General features: G+C 37.4%; 3 protein-coding genes across 3 annotated transcripts; 2 read left to right on the forward strand and 1 right to left on the reverse strand.

The window, feature by feature from the left end:
- Positions 1-22: 22 nt before the first annotated feature.
- On the reverse strand, positions 23-2,730 carry LOC113508263 (elongator complex protein 4). Its single transcript, XM_026891219.1, has 7 exons — positions 2,507-2,730; positions 2,301-2,336; positions 2,105-2,220; positions 1,648-1,891; positions 1,199-1,470; positions 523-757; positions 23-186 (listed from the first exon to the last, which is right to left on the reverse strand). The coding sequence occupies exons 1-7, from the start codon at positions 2,616-2,618 to the stop codon at positions 92-94; spliced, it is 1,110 nt and encodes a 369-aa protein (XP_026747020.1). The 5' UTR covers positions 2,619-2,730; the 3' UTR covers positions 23-91.
- Positions 2,731-3,140: 410 nt separating this feature from the next.
- On the forward strand, positions 3,141-5,300 carry LOC113508254 (eukaryotic translation initiation factor 3 subunit M). Its single transcript, XM_026891212.1, has 7 exons — positions 3,141-3,311; positions 3,396-3,575; positions 3,669-3,763; positions 3,953-4,168; positions 4,364-4,629; positions 4,717-4,860; positions 4,989-5,300. Exons 1-7 carry the CDS (start codon positions 3,267-3,269, stop codon positions 5,201-5,203), a joined length of 1,161 nt encoding a protein of 386 aa, XP_026747013.1. The 5' UTR covers positions 3,141-3,266; the 3' UTR covers positions 5,204-5,300.
- A 258-nt stretch (positions 5,301-5,558) lies between these two features.
- Positions 5,559-8,827, forward strand: LOC113508270 (SUN domain-containing protein 2-like). Its single transcript, XM_026891224.1, has 4 exons — positions 5,559-5,973; positions 6,928-7,092; positions 7,686-7,972; positions 8,371-8,827. Exons 1-4 carry the CDS (start codon positions 5,782-5,784, stop codon positions 8,660-8,662), a joined length of 936 nt encoding a protein of 311 aa, XP_026747025.1. The 5' UTR covers positions 5,559-5,781; the 3' UTR covers positions 8,663-8,827.
- Positions 8,828-16,473: the final 7,646 nt, after the last annotated feature.

Below are 16,473 nucleotides of genomic sequence, written 5' to 3' on the forward strand. Positions count from 1 at the left end.
TTACCTATATAATTAAAAGTCATTTTAACAATTCATAGTAAATATATTTTTCTTTAAAAGTATGATCAGTTTAAAATTAAGTTGAGCATTGTTAGAATTCAATGTCTTTTTTCTTAAATCCACCGCAGTTCACTTTTGGTACACCTGTAATATCATCTTGTTCGCGTTCCTTGGTTTCTTCAAGTTCTAAAATAAATAAAAAAATCTTATTTTACTTCTGAAACCGTTTATAATGTTATACTATATTATGTTCGGATTTTAGACTTGAAGATTACATCTATACTAATATTATAAAAAGGAAAGATTTGCTTGTTTGTTTGACACGAATAGGCTTCGAAACTACTGGACCGATTTGAAAAATTCTTTTACTGTTGAGAAGCTACATTATCCCCGCTGAACATGGGCTATAATTTATTTCGAAAAATATTAGGATTCCGTAAGAAAATTGCGAAATTGTAACACTAGGTGTCGCGGGCAACTGCTAGTTATACATAAAATTATTAAATTGAATTAAAGTACTACCTGGAGGCAAGTGCAATTTCTCAATAACAAACTTCTTCCTCTTCAGTTTGAAGGCCATGTCAAGACTAGGGGGTACAAAAGGTACCAGAGAGTAAATAGCAGATAGTTTGGTGATATGGAACAGGCCATGATAGTCCTTGTACACTGGGTTGGTTTCCCGGCTTGAACCCGCAAATGATTCAATTCTTACTGCATTGTCTACTGAGTATAACAGTCTCTTCATTATATGGTCATCCTATAAACAACGAAATAACATTTATTTGATTATGTGAGTAGAGTTTGAGAAACTTATTTTGCTGTTATTCCTACATCTTTGACAGTTGTTACAGATAGTCAGAAGCTGAAAAAGTCTGACAGCCAGTCTAACCAAGGGGTGTTGTGTTGCCCAGGTAACTGGGTTGAGGAGGTCAGATAGGCAGTCGCTCCTTGTAAAACACTGGTACTTAGCTGAAACCGGTTGGACTGGTAGCCGACCCCAACATAGTTGGGAAAAGGTTAGGCCGATGATGAGTTTGAGAAACTTATTTTGATTTGTAAAGTGTTTAAAAAAGGGTGTCGCCATGCAGATTATATGAAAGACTTGAAGAGGAAAACATAACTACAGAAGCATTTACTTTACTATTTACATTTTAGGAGATTCTAAAATCTAGATAATTAATAATTACATTACACTTACATCAAACAAATGTGCTGGTATAGTGACAAATACAACAGCATTTGTATCTCTTACAATAACTCTTAAACAATACATGAATTTGATCAGATCCTGTCCAAAGGTCCCACTGGCATCATCATCACAGTCCATAGCCATCCATGTTGGAGAGCCCAGGGAGTGAATACCAATCCTTAGAATATTGCTGGTTGTCTTAACATTACTTTGGTACTCTTCCTTAGAAATTAGTTCTTGTATACTGGTCAGTAATTTATGATACAGTGTATTTTTGAAACCTGAAAAGTGAAGCAGATAATTACTGCTCTCATTCCAAAAAATATTCTCTATGATAATAAATCTGAGCTTGTAATATTTTATTTACTGATTGCACTGCATTAAAGCCGCTCAACAACAATTTAAATTATTTTTAAAATATTTTTTTTTAAAGTTAAAATTATTTTGTATTGTCATACCATTAGCACCTCCTTTTTCCATTTCTAATTTACAGTAATTTATGTTGCAGTTCTTAATGGTGTCGGCTTCAATATGCTTGCTTAGATCAAAATGATGGCCAAAGTTAGTTGTACTGCCAAAAGAGGATTCCACTTGACTGAGCCCTTCATATCTCCAAGCAATCTTCATTTTATCAATTCCAGCTGCTGTAGGTGCCAGGTCATCATCTTGGGGAATGGTGGTGGGCAAAGGTAGTTCCTTTGACTAAAAACAGCCCAGATGATGAATGTAAAATACATAACTATTGATATAGTATCATACAAAAGTAGGTCCAAATTTCTGTTTTTTTTCCTATGACAATTACCATTAAAAAAACTGTTTAATATCTCCTATTTTTCCTCGATATCCGATTCCATGTGGACGAAACTTTGTAAGCTAGTCTATATTTTATTATATCTAATGTGTTTGGTCACTTACAATGTCCTCTGGATTTTCATCAGCTGATGCAATAAACAAATCATGTTTACAAGCTACACCTTCAGCTAAGAAATATTTGAGAAGAATTCTGCTGTAGTTGGCAAGTACATCTTCCTCTGAAATTATTGCAAAAGTTTATTAGAGCTTTTCTCTTTATATTTAATTAATTAATACATCTTAGATTTGTTTAACCTACCCACGGCAAAAATACTACCAGCTGGTAAACCTCCTCCTAAAAAAAATATAGCGGTTTAGTCACTTATTCGTAATTATTTAAATTTTAACGTGTATACACAGTGGAAAATGTTTTAGGTTATGTTTACAAAAACTTTACTAAAATAATGTATATTCTTAAGGCATATTTTCTCAGCTCGTGTAGAGAATAATTTCTGGCTTACGTACCTATAACATAGTCCAAAGAAGGAATACCAGAGGAAATTATGGGCAAACTATTTTTAATTTTAGTGCCAGTTATAGTAACGCGGGAGTCACTAGTTTTATGAAAACTACTCATGTTGATGCACCTTTGCTTACTATTTGAAATCTTACATATGTACTACTGTAGCTTGAAGAATAATACACCGATTTTTTAAATTTGTTTACGATACATACAATTTTACAGCATATTGCTTGTCAACTGTCATTGTTAAACGTCATTATAACCTGTCAAGCCTGTCGTCTTCACGTGTCGACGTATTTGGTTAATGTTCAGGTCTACTGAGTAATGAGGTCCATTATCTATAATTGTAATTCATATATTCAAAACAGTAGCAGCTCTTTTGCCTAGAAATAAATAAAATCACACTAAACTATATACTATAGTACAGACTGTCAGAAGTTATTCGTCTGTCAGAAGGTATTCGTTTTTAAAAGAAAATGATAACCCCTTTAAAAAGTACTTTTTAAGCATTAACATTGTTTATTAATAATATTAACATCTATACGTTTAACTTTGACTAATAAGTTTTCGGAAAAAATACTTTCTTCAAAAACCGTAAATATCAAAATACACTCTGTGGTACAGAGGTAGTAATTTGACGTTCTTGTTAGCGCCGTGCCGTGTCATAAACTGCTTGTGGCACATGTATTTTTTAACGATATCTCTTTCAGAGTGATATTTGTATTTATTACGAAGTGACACTCACAATAGACAACATTCAGGATGCAGGGTCCAGCAGTTTTTATGGATATATCTCTCGAAGATCAGGTAGGTTTACGTCAACATAACCTAGCCTCATTTCTACAAGAGTGTTGAATACTCAGAGTCTCTTCTATGTTTCGTGCTTTCTAGGCCCTTGAACTAAGAAAATACTTCAAAAGCCTTGGTGCTGAGATTGCAGAGGAAAAATCTCCCAAAGGGATTGAAGACGATTTACACAAGATTGTGGGAGTTTGTGATGTTTGTTTCAAAGAACCCAATGAGTCTGAGATAGAAGCGATACTAAACAGTATTGTATCTATCATGGTGTCTGTAAGTACTCAACAGTCATATTTTTAAAATTTAGTGCGTTGGAGTTAAAGAGTTGTAGAAGTATGGACAATAAACAAAATTGTTTTCATTCAGATTCCCTTGGAGAGAGGTGAAAATCTTATCTTGGCTTTCAGTCAGAGGCTTACAAAGGCACCTGGACCTAAACTCGGCATGGTGGTGCTACAGTCGTAAGTTGTTTGTTATTGATGTCAATTTAAAAGTCAATTTGAAAATTGTCATGAAAAACTAAATCTCTTAATTTATGTATTATGTATTATCTCACTCTTCTTATAATGTTACTGTATGGTAGGTACTCTATGCTATATCTGTTAACTGCTAAATAATAACTTACTCAAGCAAAGCTACCTGTCTTTCAGATTATGGCGCCTATACAATAACTTGGAGGCCAACTCACCTCTGCGTTACCATGTATACTACCATGTCATTGAGTTAGCCGCCCGTGTTGGCTATGTCAAAGAGGTCTTCACTGGTGTAGACCAGCTGAGAAGAGAGTTCTCTGCTTGCACACCCTCCAATGAACAAATGCAGAAACTATACAGACTTTTGCATCAAGTTTTGAAAGACCAGAACAGGTATTTATGTCACAAAATTGTAACTTACATCTGAATTAAAGTCTTTATAAAAGTAACATAGAAACTGTTATAAAATTGTATTCCAATAAACTTTAACATTTCGATTTTATAGAAGAATGTAACCAATAAGACATTTTCCATTTGAAATATGAATCTGTAAGCTTGCTTGCTAATAAGAAATGTCTCATATTTCAGTGAATTGGCATCAAAGGTGATGATTGAACTCTTGGGCACTTACACTGATGAGAATGCTTCATATGCAAGAGAGGATGCCATCAAATGTATTGCTACAGCTCTAGCTGACCCCACTACATTCCTGTTGGACCCTCTGCTTGACCTCAAACCTGTACGATTCCTGGAAGGTGAACTCATCCATGACCTGCTCACCATTTTTGTATCAGAGAAATTATCCAGCTATCAGACCTTTTACAATAATCACAAGGAATTTGTTCATTCTCAAGGTGAGTTCTATCCTTTACTTAACTTGTAACATTAAATAGTATTGTGTTAGTAATGAAATGTGTTTAAACAATCTGTCCTAATTTCAGGTCTTGATCATGAACAGAATGTAAAGAAAATGAGGATATTATCCTTCATGCAGATGGCTGAAACCAACCCTGAACTAAGCTATGATGAGATTACATCTGAATTACAAATTGAAGAGAAAGATGTTGAAGCTTTCATAATTGAAGGTAAAACTGTTGATGTTTACATTTACTTACTCCAAGTTTATATCTGAAGCATCTTTTAAAATGTTATTATTATTTTTATTAATGGGAAGAAATAGTTTTGTTCTAAATAACAAAATTTCCCATTCCAGTATTAAAGACAAAGTTGGTCCGTGCGCGCATGGACCAGGCAGAGCGCGTGGTCCGCGTGTCCAGCACGATGCACCGCACGTTCGGGCGCGCGCAGTGGCAGCAGCTGCGCGACGTGCTGCTGGCCTGGCGCTCCAACGTGCACTCCGCGCACGAAGCCATGAAGTCCGTCGCCGCCGCGCAGATCGAATACGCCGCGCAAAACCAGAAAGCATAAACTTGTAACGTGCAGATTGTTACATAGCCTGCATATACAAAATATACTTTGTATATACTAAAGCGTCCGAAATAAAACATCTGATTTCCGAGTTTCATAATTCATTTTCTTACCTGGTGTAAATTTATTCTGTATCTGTAAGCACCTTTTCTATTTTGTATATTGAATGGTCACATTAAATTTAAGGCGTACAACTTTTATTGGCGACTACGTAACAATCTGCTGTTTGTAGCCCTTTTATAATATACGATGTGAAACTCAAAAGAGGTGTGTCATTTATTTCACTACATAAACTGAATGAATGCCTGAGGCAATGCAGACCAGACAAGATTAACTTTTACTAAATAAAATCAATTTAAAGTAATTTCGTAATACAATATACTCCTTGATAGCGACTTTATTTCAAAGTCGTTATGCTGAGTTTAGTATGTTCTGGTGGTTTTTTAATTGAACCTATAGAGAAAAACATGTTACTTTTATTCTAGAGTGACTGAGTCATCTCGTCTGTCATTATGTCAAAGTTATAAAATACTTTAAAACGCTAATTACAAAATTGTTACACAAATAGCAAATCATTGATGGATTATGGATACAACAGGAACGATGGCTGCTTTCGAAACTTTTTCCGTTCTTTCGTCTGCGCCGCGTTATCTCTGTTGCTCGGTCTGCATGTTTACGCATACTTTTGGGGGCCCAATCAAGAAACATTGGATGGTGACTTTTCCGACGTAAAATACGTCGTTGTCCAACTTACAAGAGGATTGTCTGAGGTATATTTCTACACTAAAATTAGACCCCCTAAGTTAGAATAAAAGAATAAGAATAATTTATTGTTTCACAGTTACAATTTTTAATACATTCATCAACAGTAGTCCCCAAACTAAGCTGTAAGCTTGTATCTTGGGGCCTGAGTGTTGGAGGTTCTTAAAATAGTTTCTCATTTGGTAGAGCAAGATTATATTATAAAAACAGTAAATAAAATTTAAACAGTTGGAATGAAAGACTAATAGTAATCGCTAGTCGATCTTGAGTAATTTGAAATATCATAGGATGGCAATAGCGCACGATCCTACCAAAGAGGAGAATGAGGATCAGTTAATATATTTTCAAGTGATTCTTTACTATCTCCAATTAGAAGAGAATCCTATAAGTACGATTATTTCACTGCGACTAAAGCCTGCCATCTACCGGTGGTCATACATGTATTAGTGTAAAATATCAGTGACTCGTGAATTTTTGGTCTTTAGTAAATCAAATCTTAAAAGTACTTTTGTAAGGTGCTAAGTTTAAACGCATATATTAATCTTGCATGAGTATAAAACAACCATGTTTTCATAATCTTGGAAATAGCACTTTTAAACGGTTAGTATTTGCTACTCATCGATAGATGGCGTGGTTGACTTGATGCGCAGTTTGAGACACAATAGAAACTACCAGATCTACCCATAGATGGCGCAATGTGCCCCGATGATAGTGATGTTGTAAAGGTTTTTTTGGGTGAAATGAATTAAAGACTAACAACTACTCACTCGTTAACATTTGAAATGTGTCATAGTTATTTATCAGCTGTGTTTATTCGGCAGCTATTGTCAGTACTGTATGAGCAGCCAGGGTCTTTATGCACAATCACAGATTCCATAAATTTTTACTAAGTTTATTTCAAAGACGTTAAATTAAATTGTTCATTTATTAATTCGTAATTATTGGTAAATGTACTATTGAAGGTGAATCGTAAGCACGAGCGGTTGCAAAATGAGATGGAGCGCATATCATCTGTGCTGCCAGCGGTGGCGGCAGCGGCCGGCAGAGCTAAGGATGCGCTCGTGGATCCCGTGATGCGAATGCGAAACTGCCGACAAATGGGCGATGTAGCCGATTATGACAGACAGGTGGGCACTTGATAAGAGAGGATTGTCGGTAGATAGTTTATTTTTAAACATTTGTCTAAAGCAACGAAATAACAAAAAAAAACGTAGTCTTTATTTTTTTTATCCTACCCGCTAGTTAGCAGTTCTTTTCATTATTTTATTGTATATATTGTAGACAAGTAAAATTTTGCTCTTAAGACGTGTTGCATAGTGTTTTACCCCTTAAGCCACGTGTCTCCAGCATCCCGTCGGTTAGCGTGTTGTTTGTGCCTGTTGGATCTTTGTCACTCACCTCCTTATGTTTTTGCTGCATGTGTTTCCGTTTTGCTTATCTTTTGAACTACTTAAATATACGAATCTAAACATTTTTTAGGTTTATAATTTAAGGTTAACGTATTCGGATGTTTTGATTATTAAATAGTAGTAGTACAAACATACATAGCTGGTACCTACTTTAAAGATGATTAGTCTTCTACAGCTGTCATCTAAGTGCCAAGTGCACAATCATGTGCCTTATGAAATAGACGTAAGATTCTAAGAAGGAGCCTGCTCAGCTTGTATCAATCTGACCGGCAAAAATGATAAAACAACTCTTAGTCCGTAAAATAAAACAGTTACCAGACTACGCGCTAGAATCAGCTGGAGCAAGGATACTGGATACTGGAGATACTCTGGAGCACGTGATCTACGAGTCTCCGGTGGGCTGGGCGCTGCACATGCTGACCGCATTCCTCTGCCGCGAGTGTCTCGGCGCGCGCGCCATGATCCGGCCCGGCACGCTGCCCGGCGAGTGCTGGGCCTTCAAGGGCTCCCGTGGAGAGGCCACCATTAGACTGCTCGGCACTGTCAAGATAACCGGCATCAGCATCGAACATATACCACCGCATATATCGCCTACGAGGTGAGTGTTGGTTGCTTAACTTTCTAAACTTATTTGGTTCCTAAAAATTTTACTCCGCCCAATCTTCTGTTAATCTAATTGTGTATATTTTTTCGGAAGATTACTAAGCCTAGTATGTCCCAACTAAAGTATTTTTTTTTTTATGTAGCCTGCTTTAGATCCCACTGCTGGGCAAAAAAGTACTAAAGTATTAAATTTTAAAATATGTTCAGTCTTAAAATTGGAAGATTATTAGGAGAAAATTGTTATCAGATATTTTTTCTAATGAAGTGTTTGCGTAAATAGTTAAAAGCATTTCTACGTCGTCGCCTACGGAGTCTTTAAATTTTAGAATATTTAATGGAAGTTTTAGTGTTATATGTAAAGAGTTTCTAAACACTTTTTCTGTTGTTTTGCAGAGAAATATCGTCAGCACCTCGGCTAATCCAAGTTGAAGGTCTGGATAGTCGTGCCGATCCGTATCCTCATGATTACGGCAGCTTCGAGTACGATAGAGACGGCAAGCCTATCCAGTACTTCGAGGTGATGTATCCGTCTAATAAAGGTCATAATCTTATGAGGGTTCGTGTGCTGACGAACTGGGGCCACCCGGTGTACACGTGCGTGTATCGCATCAGGGTGCACGGGGACCTCGTGTCGCCTCCCAGGACCTCTATGGCTGACGACGACATGCGCATCGACAATGAATAGCTTCTGATAGACTTGTCTGATCAATAGCAGCTGTAATATGTTCTGCAACTAGGAAATCACTGGTTGAAATGGATCCCTTTAGGTACATGAAATTGATGAATTATTTTATGTAAAAACGTGGGATGTCGTTGTCTCCAAGTATATAAAATATGTAGACGTTATGTATTCTTAATTATTTAAAAATAAATTATAGTTTTGTTTTAAGTAGTATTAAATTTGTTTAAAATAATTATGTTAATGTTTTACTGTCGAAATAATGCACTAAGATTTATTGTTATACATAAATATACTTTGATTTACCTTTTATAGTTTTCGTTAATCTTCCTAGGTGTATTTAGAAAGTTTTTATAAGTAGCAAAATTCGCCATAGAATATCTATTACGCTGAATCCATTAATACCAGGTGCCTGGTACCCGGTTATGCTATTGTGTTGCACAAAACGGGAGGCCGGCAACTGAGTAGATGTTAATCTGGGTGTCCGGCAGCCGAATGCTATAAAACGCGTCCATTGTTGGTGGACAATGCTACAAAGCACATAAATTAACATGAGCAAAGTGATCATGAGCCCCCGCGGCGCAGGAGCTAATGGGTTGACCGAGCAGGGCCGCTTTGTACGTCTGCCCGGCCCGTAGCGCTGCACCGAGCGCATTGTGGATGGACAGTTTCTATAATTTATCGTCGCAAACTATATTGTGCAGTTTTATGTACCTGCTAAAATATGAGATTATTTTATTTACTAACGTGCGCTATTGTTAAAATATCTCTTAACCGTGCATAACCTTAAAATAAGAAGAGTTTAAATATGGTATGCTCATCTCTATTTGTGTAGATTTTTTTCAGTCATTTTATTTAAAACCCGATTGGTTCAAAGGGAATATAGATTTTTGAAATAAGTGCTACATAAGTCAATTATTAAGATTTTATTAGTATCTACAAAAACGGTCGTAAACTGGTAGCCTTAAAGCCTTAGGCGCGTACCTGACATGACTAGCTTGGTTTACTTACTCTTTATTGATATCGAGTATCACTGTCTTTAGAGTTCTAGGGCAGTATTTTTTAAAAGATATTCATAAGTTATAAGGTTTTAGACATTCACAAAGTAACGTTAACACATATTATAAGGTGGCAGTACCTAAATACCCACTACTATAACCGGTAGCATGAAATAGGGAAAATATCTTCACAAATATTCCCTACAAATATTTTTCTAGTCATGCTGAAATTATGTCATTACAGTTACCTGTAACGAAAGACAAGCATGAAATCGGCATCGTGAGAGGTGATAACGAACGTGGTACGTACATTAGGGACACAATTAGGTCGCTCCTGAAGAACCGATTCCTTTCTATACTTGCTTCAATGTGTTTCCTTTTCTCTGACAAATAGATTGGACTCGTAAAGGGTGAAAGCACCTCTCCATGAAATTTATCCTTTTCTACCGACGCCTACTTGTACTACTCAATATTAATGATGTGATCTTAGTTCAGCCGTCTCTCGCAGTCTACTTGACATGTATTAATGAACAGTATTTGTGCCCAGATTCGCCCGCCGGTCACCGTCTAGGTGGCGACGTAAAAAATTAACAATTGTGTAATACAGCATTATTGTACGGCTTTAGTCCAGTGCCCCGTGGCTTTGCCCGCATTTTTGTCGCTACTTAACCAATATTGATTTTCTGGACCAGAACGTTTTTGTTCAATCGCTCTTAAAAAGCAGACGAATAGTTTTTTAATTTATCGTTATTTTAAATACCGATCGATATTGTCTTCATTGCTAAAATCACAGTATTTTGCTTGGCTTTCAACTTTCCAACTATCCGTCAACTTCCATTGTAATTTTCATCTCAGGGTTTTTAGTTCCTTCTATTACATTTGGAGTCACAAATAACGAATTCCTCACTTGACATACGTTTGCTCCAGATCCGTTACCTTTATCATTTATTTGCATGACTGTCGAGGCTTATGATCGGGGCTGGCATAATTTTATGTAGTTACGGAACACGGTAACTTCTGATATCCATATATCACTAGAATAAAGGGAGAAGGTTGAACTTTTCCTCAATGTACTAATCAGCAATTTTATCTAACATTTGAAGATAAAACACAGCCATAACCGATGTCCTTCTCGCATCACTAACAAAGCAATTTTATTTATTTGCAGACTTTTATTATTCGACACACCTCCCAAACAAGTTGATCGACGATATTGTACACATAGATCATTTATTCCCAGACAGATATTTCTGTTCTGATATTGATTGTTATAATATTCTTTGGTCATAATACAAAATTATGTAAGTATGACCTTGTAACTCGGGCACGTAGAGGTTCGTTGTCCGATCGCTAACAACTAGCAAAATATCTTGTGACTGAGATAAGTTTTTTACTTCTCCATTCTATTTGGTCACAATAAACGTTCTAATCCAGACAAGTGACTATGTTCGCTTCGCTAATTGGGGATAGAGGGATAAAGGGTGTATTGTAGGAGCCGCCAAAATATTTGACAATATTAATAAATGTTTCTGGTCTGTCGCTCGTGAAAGGCTTGCTCTAGTAAAGGATTGCCGATAGTTAGACGGTTGGGATTCAGTGGAGCGTTCTGCGAGCTTCCGCCCTGCGCGGCACAAGTTACGAGATAATGACGGGAATTTGTCGTCCGTAACTAAGCATTATTGCTGATCGTAATTATTGGGCACACATTAAACAATGCATACAATCAATAATCAAGCAAAGTCGGTTATTACGTTTCAATGAAGGAATAGGTAAGACAGTACGGAATGGTTATTTATTTAAGTATGATAATATGGGTGTATGTTGCTCACCCTTTCGCCTCCAAGGGGATTGACCGATTACGACTTCATTTTATCTTTTTACAGTTTTTATGTTTTTACAGCTATAGGCGACATCCAGGCGAGCGAAACTAGTAAGGATATTATGGATATAAATTCAAAACAGCGATAAGTCATCAGTTTGCACCACACGCCTTATAGAAGCTGTGTGCGTAGGTGTCGTCAAGGGATTCGTTTTAAATAGTCTCCGAGCGCATTGTTTGGCGGACAGGCTTTGTCCCGCGCATTACAGATACACTCGTGCTCGCTCCGCTAGCTCCGATCAATGACGCTTCAGGAAATACGATTTTAACAGCGAAAACATCGGAATTACAAGTCATCGCGACACACTCTGCTGCCTTCGGGCAAAAGGGTTTGTTGTCATACCATTACGTACAGACGAAGTTTGTTTTATCCAAACAATGATACATAAAACCCATTTCTAAGGAGCCCCCTATTGTCGGTAGCAAATGTTGTTTATTGTATTTGTGTTGTATCAACTGAATGGGTTTAAATATAGGAAATTCTTCTTTTGACTACTTCAAATAGTAAACGTGCTTAAATGTTAACTTTGTTATTTTCAAGGAGTTAACCTCCCTAAAGCGGTTATTCACAAATTTTGTTTGGAGCAATGGTCAGCAGAAGCCACTTTCTAAACGATCTCTCCGGCAGCCCGCCTCAAGCTCGCAGAACTCTCCATCTACAAAAAATCCTGCAAATAAAGGCAATGAAGAGTTATAACTCATTATGTGAAGGGCGAAGGGTTCGCGGCAGGTATGTCCGTATGGCGCGATCAGCCCTTCATAATTTAGAAAAAGAGCCATTTATTAAAGTAGAGCCCTTGGTAATTATTGGGACTCCATTTCGACATATTCGCTATTGCTACCTGCCGGCAATTTGCCATTCGGCTTTGTCTGGCGGTGTGGCGCCCTAAAGGGTTCTAATTTTAAATGCAGCGTGTAACCATTCGGGCTTTATTCGTAAATTTCTCTTTCGCGGTGGTTAGTTCGCTGGACGCAATATGGCGCGGTTTTTTGTCGCGAGCAAGGGTGAGCAATTAACTGGCTACAACATTGGCTTTGTACGGTTTTTGCGGTTGATTAATAACAGAACGCGTGTTGTCCGCCTGACGTCTTATTAATAATGATTTCAATTAAATTGAAGTTGAACGGACAAATGAACAAGCCTTTCAAGTTTTGTTTGTTTGTTCCAATTTTTGTCAAATGCTAAGTACCTACGTTAGCTGTGAGAAATCACGATTTAATTAATAAGGATGTTGCTTTAAATTTCCAGTGTGGATAAAGTAAAAGTGTGTAGACTTTAGCCGTAAGGATCATCATCATCATCTGTTTCTTTCCAAATTGTTATACATTTTCTTAACATTATTCGTGTAAATGTAACACTATAGGCGATCGCTTTATGTTGTGTTGATGGTAAAATTACACGGTAGAGTCCTGATAGTGTAAACATTGGCGCGGCGTCCATCTCGCTAGTTTGTCCACAAACAAGGATCGAATGAATACAGACAAGCGTGTTTACTGTGCCGGATCGCGTTACCACAACAAATACCCACATGCTTTATTTATAACAACTACATATAATATATCGATGATCGGCGATCGGGAGGCGGCAGATCGCCCTTACGTCGTAATGTCATGCAGTTGCCATGGCAACGATGCACTCACCCCTACGCACATTACACATGAGAGACCATAAAAAAACAGAAAAGCGGAGAACAGAAAACTTGCTCCACGTCACCCCGGTTCCTGTCGGCTCGAACGTCCGAGTGTTCCCTCCTTTCAAACATAATTTATGGTTTCGGGGAAATAAACATAAAAAATAGAAAAGGAAAAACGACAGCACGCACGATAAAAAAAGCTCGTCGTAAAAGTGCGAGGAGCGCGGGGGAGCGCCGCCCAGTCGCCGGCGCGGGCAGGCTCGCGGGCGGCAACCCTTCCGCGGCCGCCCTCCCGAGCCCCGGCCTCATACCCACAGTAAAGGGTTACGGCGACTAACCCTCGTCAACGTTGCTATGTATGTGTTCAGCTATCGATGTAGGAGCGAACTATAGCTTCATATACAACATCAATATCGGATAGTTGGCTTTGGCTGTGAAAATTTTGAACATTCATTTTTCGGATAGGCAATAGATTAAGTTGACAGGTCTGTCGATGGCTACTGGTACATAAAATTGTTATTGTATTGTAGGGACGTCGGCGTCGAGGTCGGCCTTCCCTAGGTGGTGGTGATGGCGACGCAAACGACCCGCGTAACGGCTGTTTGATGTAAATGTGTTCCCTGGACGCTGTGCAGATCACCGGGGTCTGTTACATGCTCGACGAATTGTTTTACTATTCACAGTAGCTTAAAAAATAATAAGAATGATACAGATCAATTGAGGTATGCGAAAACAAAACATTTGTCTTATTATATATATTAACCTATGGTAATATTGAGTGCATCAAACTATTGTCTATCACACGTCGAACTACTTTCAATATCTTTTGTTTTACTTCCATATGGTTTTTTAGTTTTGTTGCAAAATCTCCGTATTCATGGCCAGATCCCTCATATTGCAGTATAGTGTGTGTTGGCGTACGTCCGCGGCGACCGTGCGTCTCGGCCGCCACCCCTCGCGAGCCCTGCATCACCCACACACTAAATACTATCAAGTAACTACAGAATACCAAGTTGTGGCAAACTTGAATAACAAAGGGATGTGTAATATACCTAAGTATTGTCGACTATCGAGGAAGGCGATGGGTGGCTGGCTTTATGTATAATGTAGTAATTTTTCTAGAGAAGTTCAGTGTGAAAAATAATAAAATATATCCGATTTTGTTAAGATAGTCTAAAGTTATTTTATCTATGTCAACAAATTATTTAGTCAAGCACGAGTTTATATTTATTGCATTGTGTTAATTACTCTGGTCAATGGCAATTGACAGTCGAACCGCCGCGTTGCTCCTTTTTAATTAACACTTATTTAGACAATAAATTATGAATCTTCTGGAATGATATATTTAATGTGTACGCACTAAACAATCACACAAATACCCGATCCCTCATGAGAGTAAGCCAGAAAATATCAAAGAAATTTTATGTTTCGTTACTGATAAGAATTAAATAGTCAGTTCGAAGGAAGAACTTCATTGATATAGTGAAAAAATATTAGTGATGAAATACTGTAGCTGTAAATGTCATATTACTTAGAAAAGGCCATTTATATCTTTAGAAGGATTTAGCATCAAACATTACGCCGTGTGAGCATTTCTGTCATATATACGAGTATCTGACTATTTTCAGGACTTCTTTTAAGGTTGTGTAATTTTCGGAAGGAGTACAGTATCTTTTCATCCTGTTTTCAACTAAAAATGGATAATTCAAATGATGCCACTAAGTAGCACTTTCTGACTGTCAAATTACAATGAACAGCGCCCTGATTCGCCAACCCTTTACCGCTTCCTAAGCCGTTTTGCTACGAGAGAAGAAACGGTGCCACAAACTCCCCTTCAGCACCGTACCAACATCAAGGTTTGAACACTTACTTCTAAAGTGAGGGTCTGTTTTTTAGTATCTCATAACAGGTCAAACTGAACTCTTACAAGCAAAGTCGCAACGAGTTTTATTAGCTAGAGCCAAATGTAGAGCTTATTATTGACATCCCAAGTTCGGAATTTTAGTATTTTTTTGAAAAGTAATATTTGTATCTAGTTCTATTCCCGGTTGCTATTTCTAGTTTGTAAATCGAGAAAAGTAAACGAGAATTAATAAGAACAGAATCGCAAAAACATTTCTTTTCAAAACTAAAGTTTTTGAACTATCGTAATTTGCTCGTTATTAGTAGTTTTTTTTAATTACTTTTTATTTTACTAATATGGTCTATAAGTCTCATTGTTACTAACCTAATATGGACCGTAAAAGCAGTTTTATTTCAATGGACCAACTAGTGTTTTTATTTAATTAAAATACTTTATCGATTACCTCGTTTGAATAATGAGTTATCAACCTTCTGCGGCTCTATCTAGATATACCCAAATAAAATAGACTAATAGACTATTATGAAACTATTAAAGGAATCATCTTCAAAAGTCTTATCAGTCGAATATTTTCGGTTACTCGTGTGCCCATTCCATGTTTGTATTAATATCACTCCGTATAATCCCTTCTCTATATATTTTTTACTTTTCCGTGATGGCCGGCCGGTACGCACCACTGCGCTGCTTTGCCAATCTTATTTATTGACTATAGATATATCTTGAGACGTAGGAAAGCTTACATCATGTTAATTTCCTGTCCTAGTTCGACCACTTGATATTTTTCTGGAGACTCAGCGATCAATACACATGTTAAAAATATTAATAATAAAGTCCAATAATATAAATATTATGGCAGACGTCTTCTTACTACTCAGTAATGAAACCTTTGTGTATTTATTTGCAAAATAACGGTCTCCATTAACTTCTTAAAAAAAGGTCAAAGATAGTGGGCACCTAAGCAATCACTGTCAGAGGCATACGCGTATGTTTTTGTCGTTAGAGGCCGGTATTAATAACGACCGCATTTATGCGAAGGGGCCCCGGCCAGCTCCCGGGCCACTTCACTTATTTAAATTCCCGTTTTTGTACTAAATTTACATTACATTCCTTGTCCGCTAAGATGTCAAGGTACAACGGGGAGGCGATGTCATGTCCCTTCTTGTGTTGTAAATTGAGGGTCACACAAAAACCGTTGCGCCCTTAGCTAGCCCATAACGTCCAGCCGCTCGGCCGGCCACCACGATGTGAAAAACTACGGCTCCACTTATTTTTTCTATTCTTTTGATGTCCGCTCGATACATTAACAATTCGCTTTTTTTTATCAAAAATGCAGTGATCGCGGTAACCGGTGTACTGTATGGTTCAAATTATTGTAAAAAAATGTAAAATTACGAGGGGACGATTATAAACACATGCGCGAGCGCGTCAAATCTTCAGCCGGCGCG

This window comes from Trichoplusia ni, chromosome 2, assembly GCF_003590095.1.
Source record: "Trichoplusia ni isolate ovarian cell line Hi5 chromosome 2, tn1, whole genome shotgun sequence".
Classification (NCBI taxonomy): domain Eukaryota; kingdom Metazoa; phylum Arthropoda; class Insecta; order Lepidoptera; family Noctuidae; genus Trichoplusia; species Trichoplusia ni.

What these genes read in the sequence shown, in the direction of transcription:
- LOC113508263 (XM_026891219.1), bottom strand. Translation starts at nt 2,618, where the DNA reads ATGAGTAGTTTTCATAAAACTAGTGACTCCCGCGTTACTATAACTGGC. An exon ending in TGGTAGTATTTTTGCCGTGG is followed by an intron (nt 2,221 to 2,300) that starts GTAGGTTAAACA and finishes CAATAATTTCAG; the next exon opens with AGGAAGATGTACTTGCCAAC. An exon ending in GAAATTGCACTTGCCTCCAG is followed by an intron (nt 187 to 522) that starts GTAGTACTTTAA and finishes TATTTATTTTAG; the next exon opens with AACTTGAAGAAACCAAGGAA.
- LOC113508254 (XM_026891212.1), top strand. Translation starts at nt 3,267, where the DNA reads ATGCAGGGTCCAGCAGTTTTTATGGATATATCTCTCGAAGATCAG. An exon ending in GGAATTTGTTCATTCTCAAG is followed by an intron (nt 4,630 to 4,716) that starts GTGAGTTCTATC and finishes TCCTAATTTCAG; the next exon opens with GTCTTGATCATGAACAGAAT. An exon ending in TGAAGCTTTCATAATTGAAG is followed by an intron (nt 4,861 to 4,988) that starts GTAAAACTGTTG and finishes TTCCCATTCCAG; the next exon opens with TATTAAAGACAAAGTTGGTC.
- LOC113508270 (XM_026891224.1), top strand. Translation starts at nt 5,782, where the DNA reads ATGGATTATGGATACAACAGGAACGATGGCTGCTTTCGAAACTTTTTC. An exon ending in TTACAAGAGGATTGTCTGAG is followed by an intron (nt 5,974 to 6,927) that starts GTATATTTCTAC and finishes GTACTATTGAAG; the next exon opens with GTGAATCGTAAGCACGAGCG. An exon ending in TAGCCGATTATGACAGACAG is followed by an intron (nt 7,093 to 7,685) that starts GTGGGCACTTGA and finishes AAAATAAAACAG; the next exon opens with TTACCAGACTACGCGCTAGA.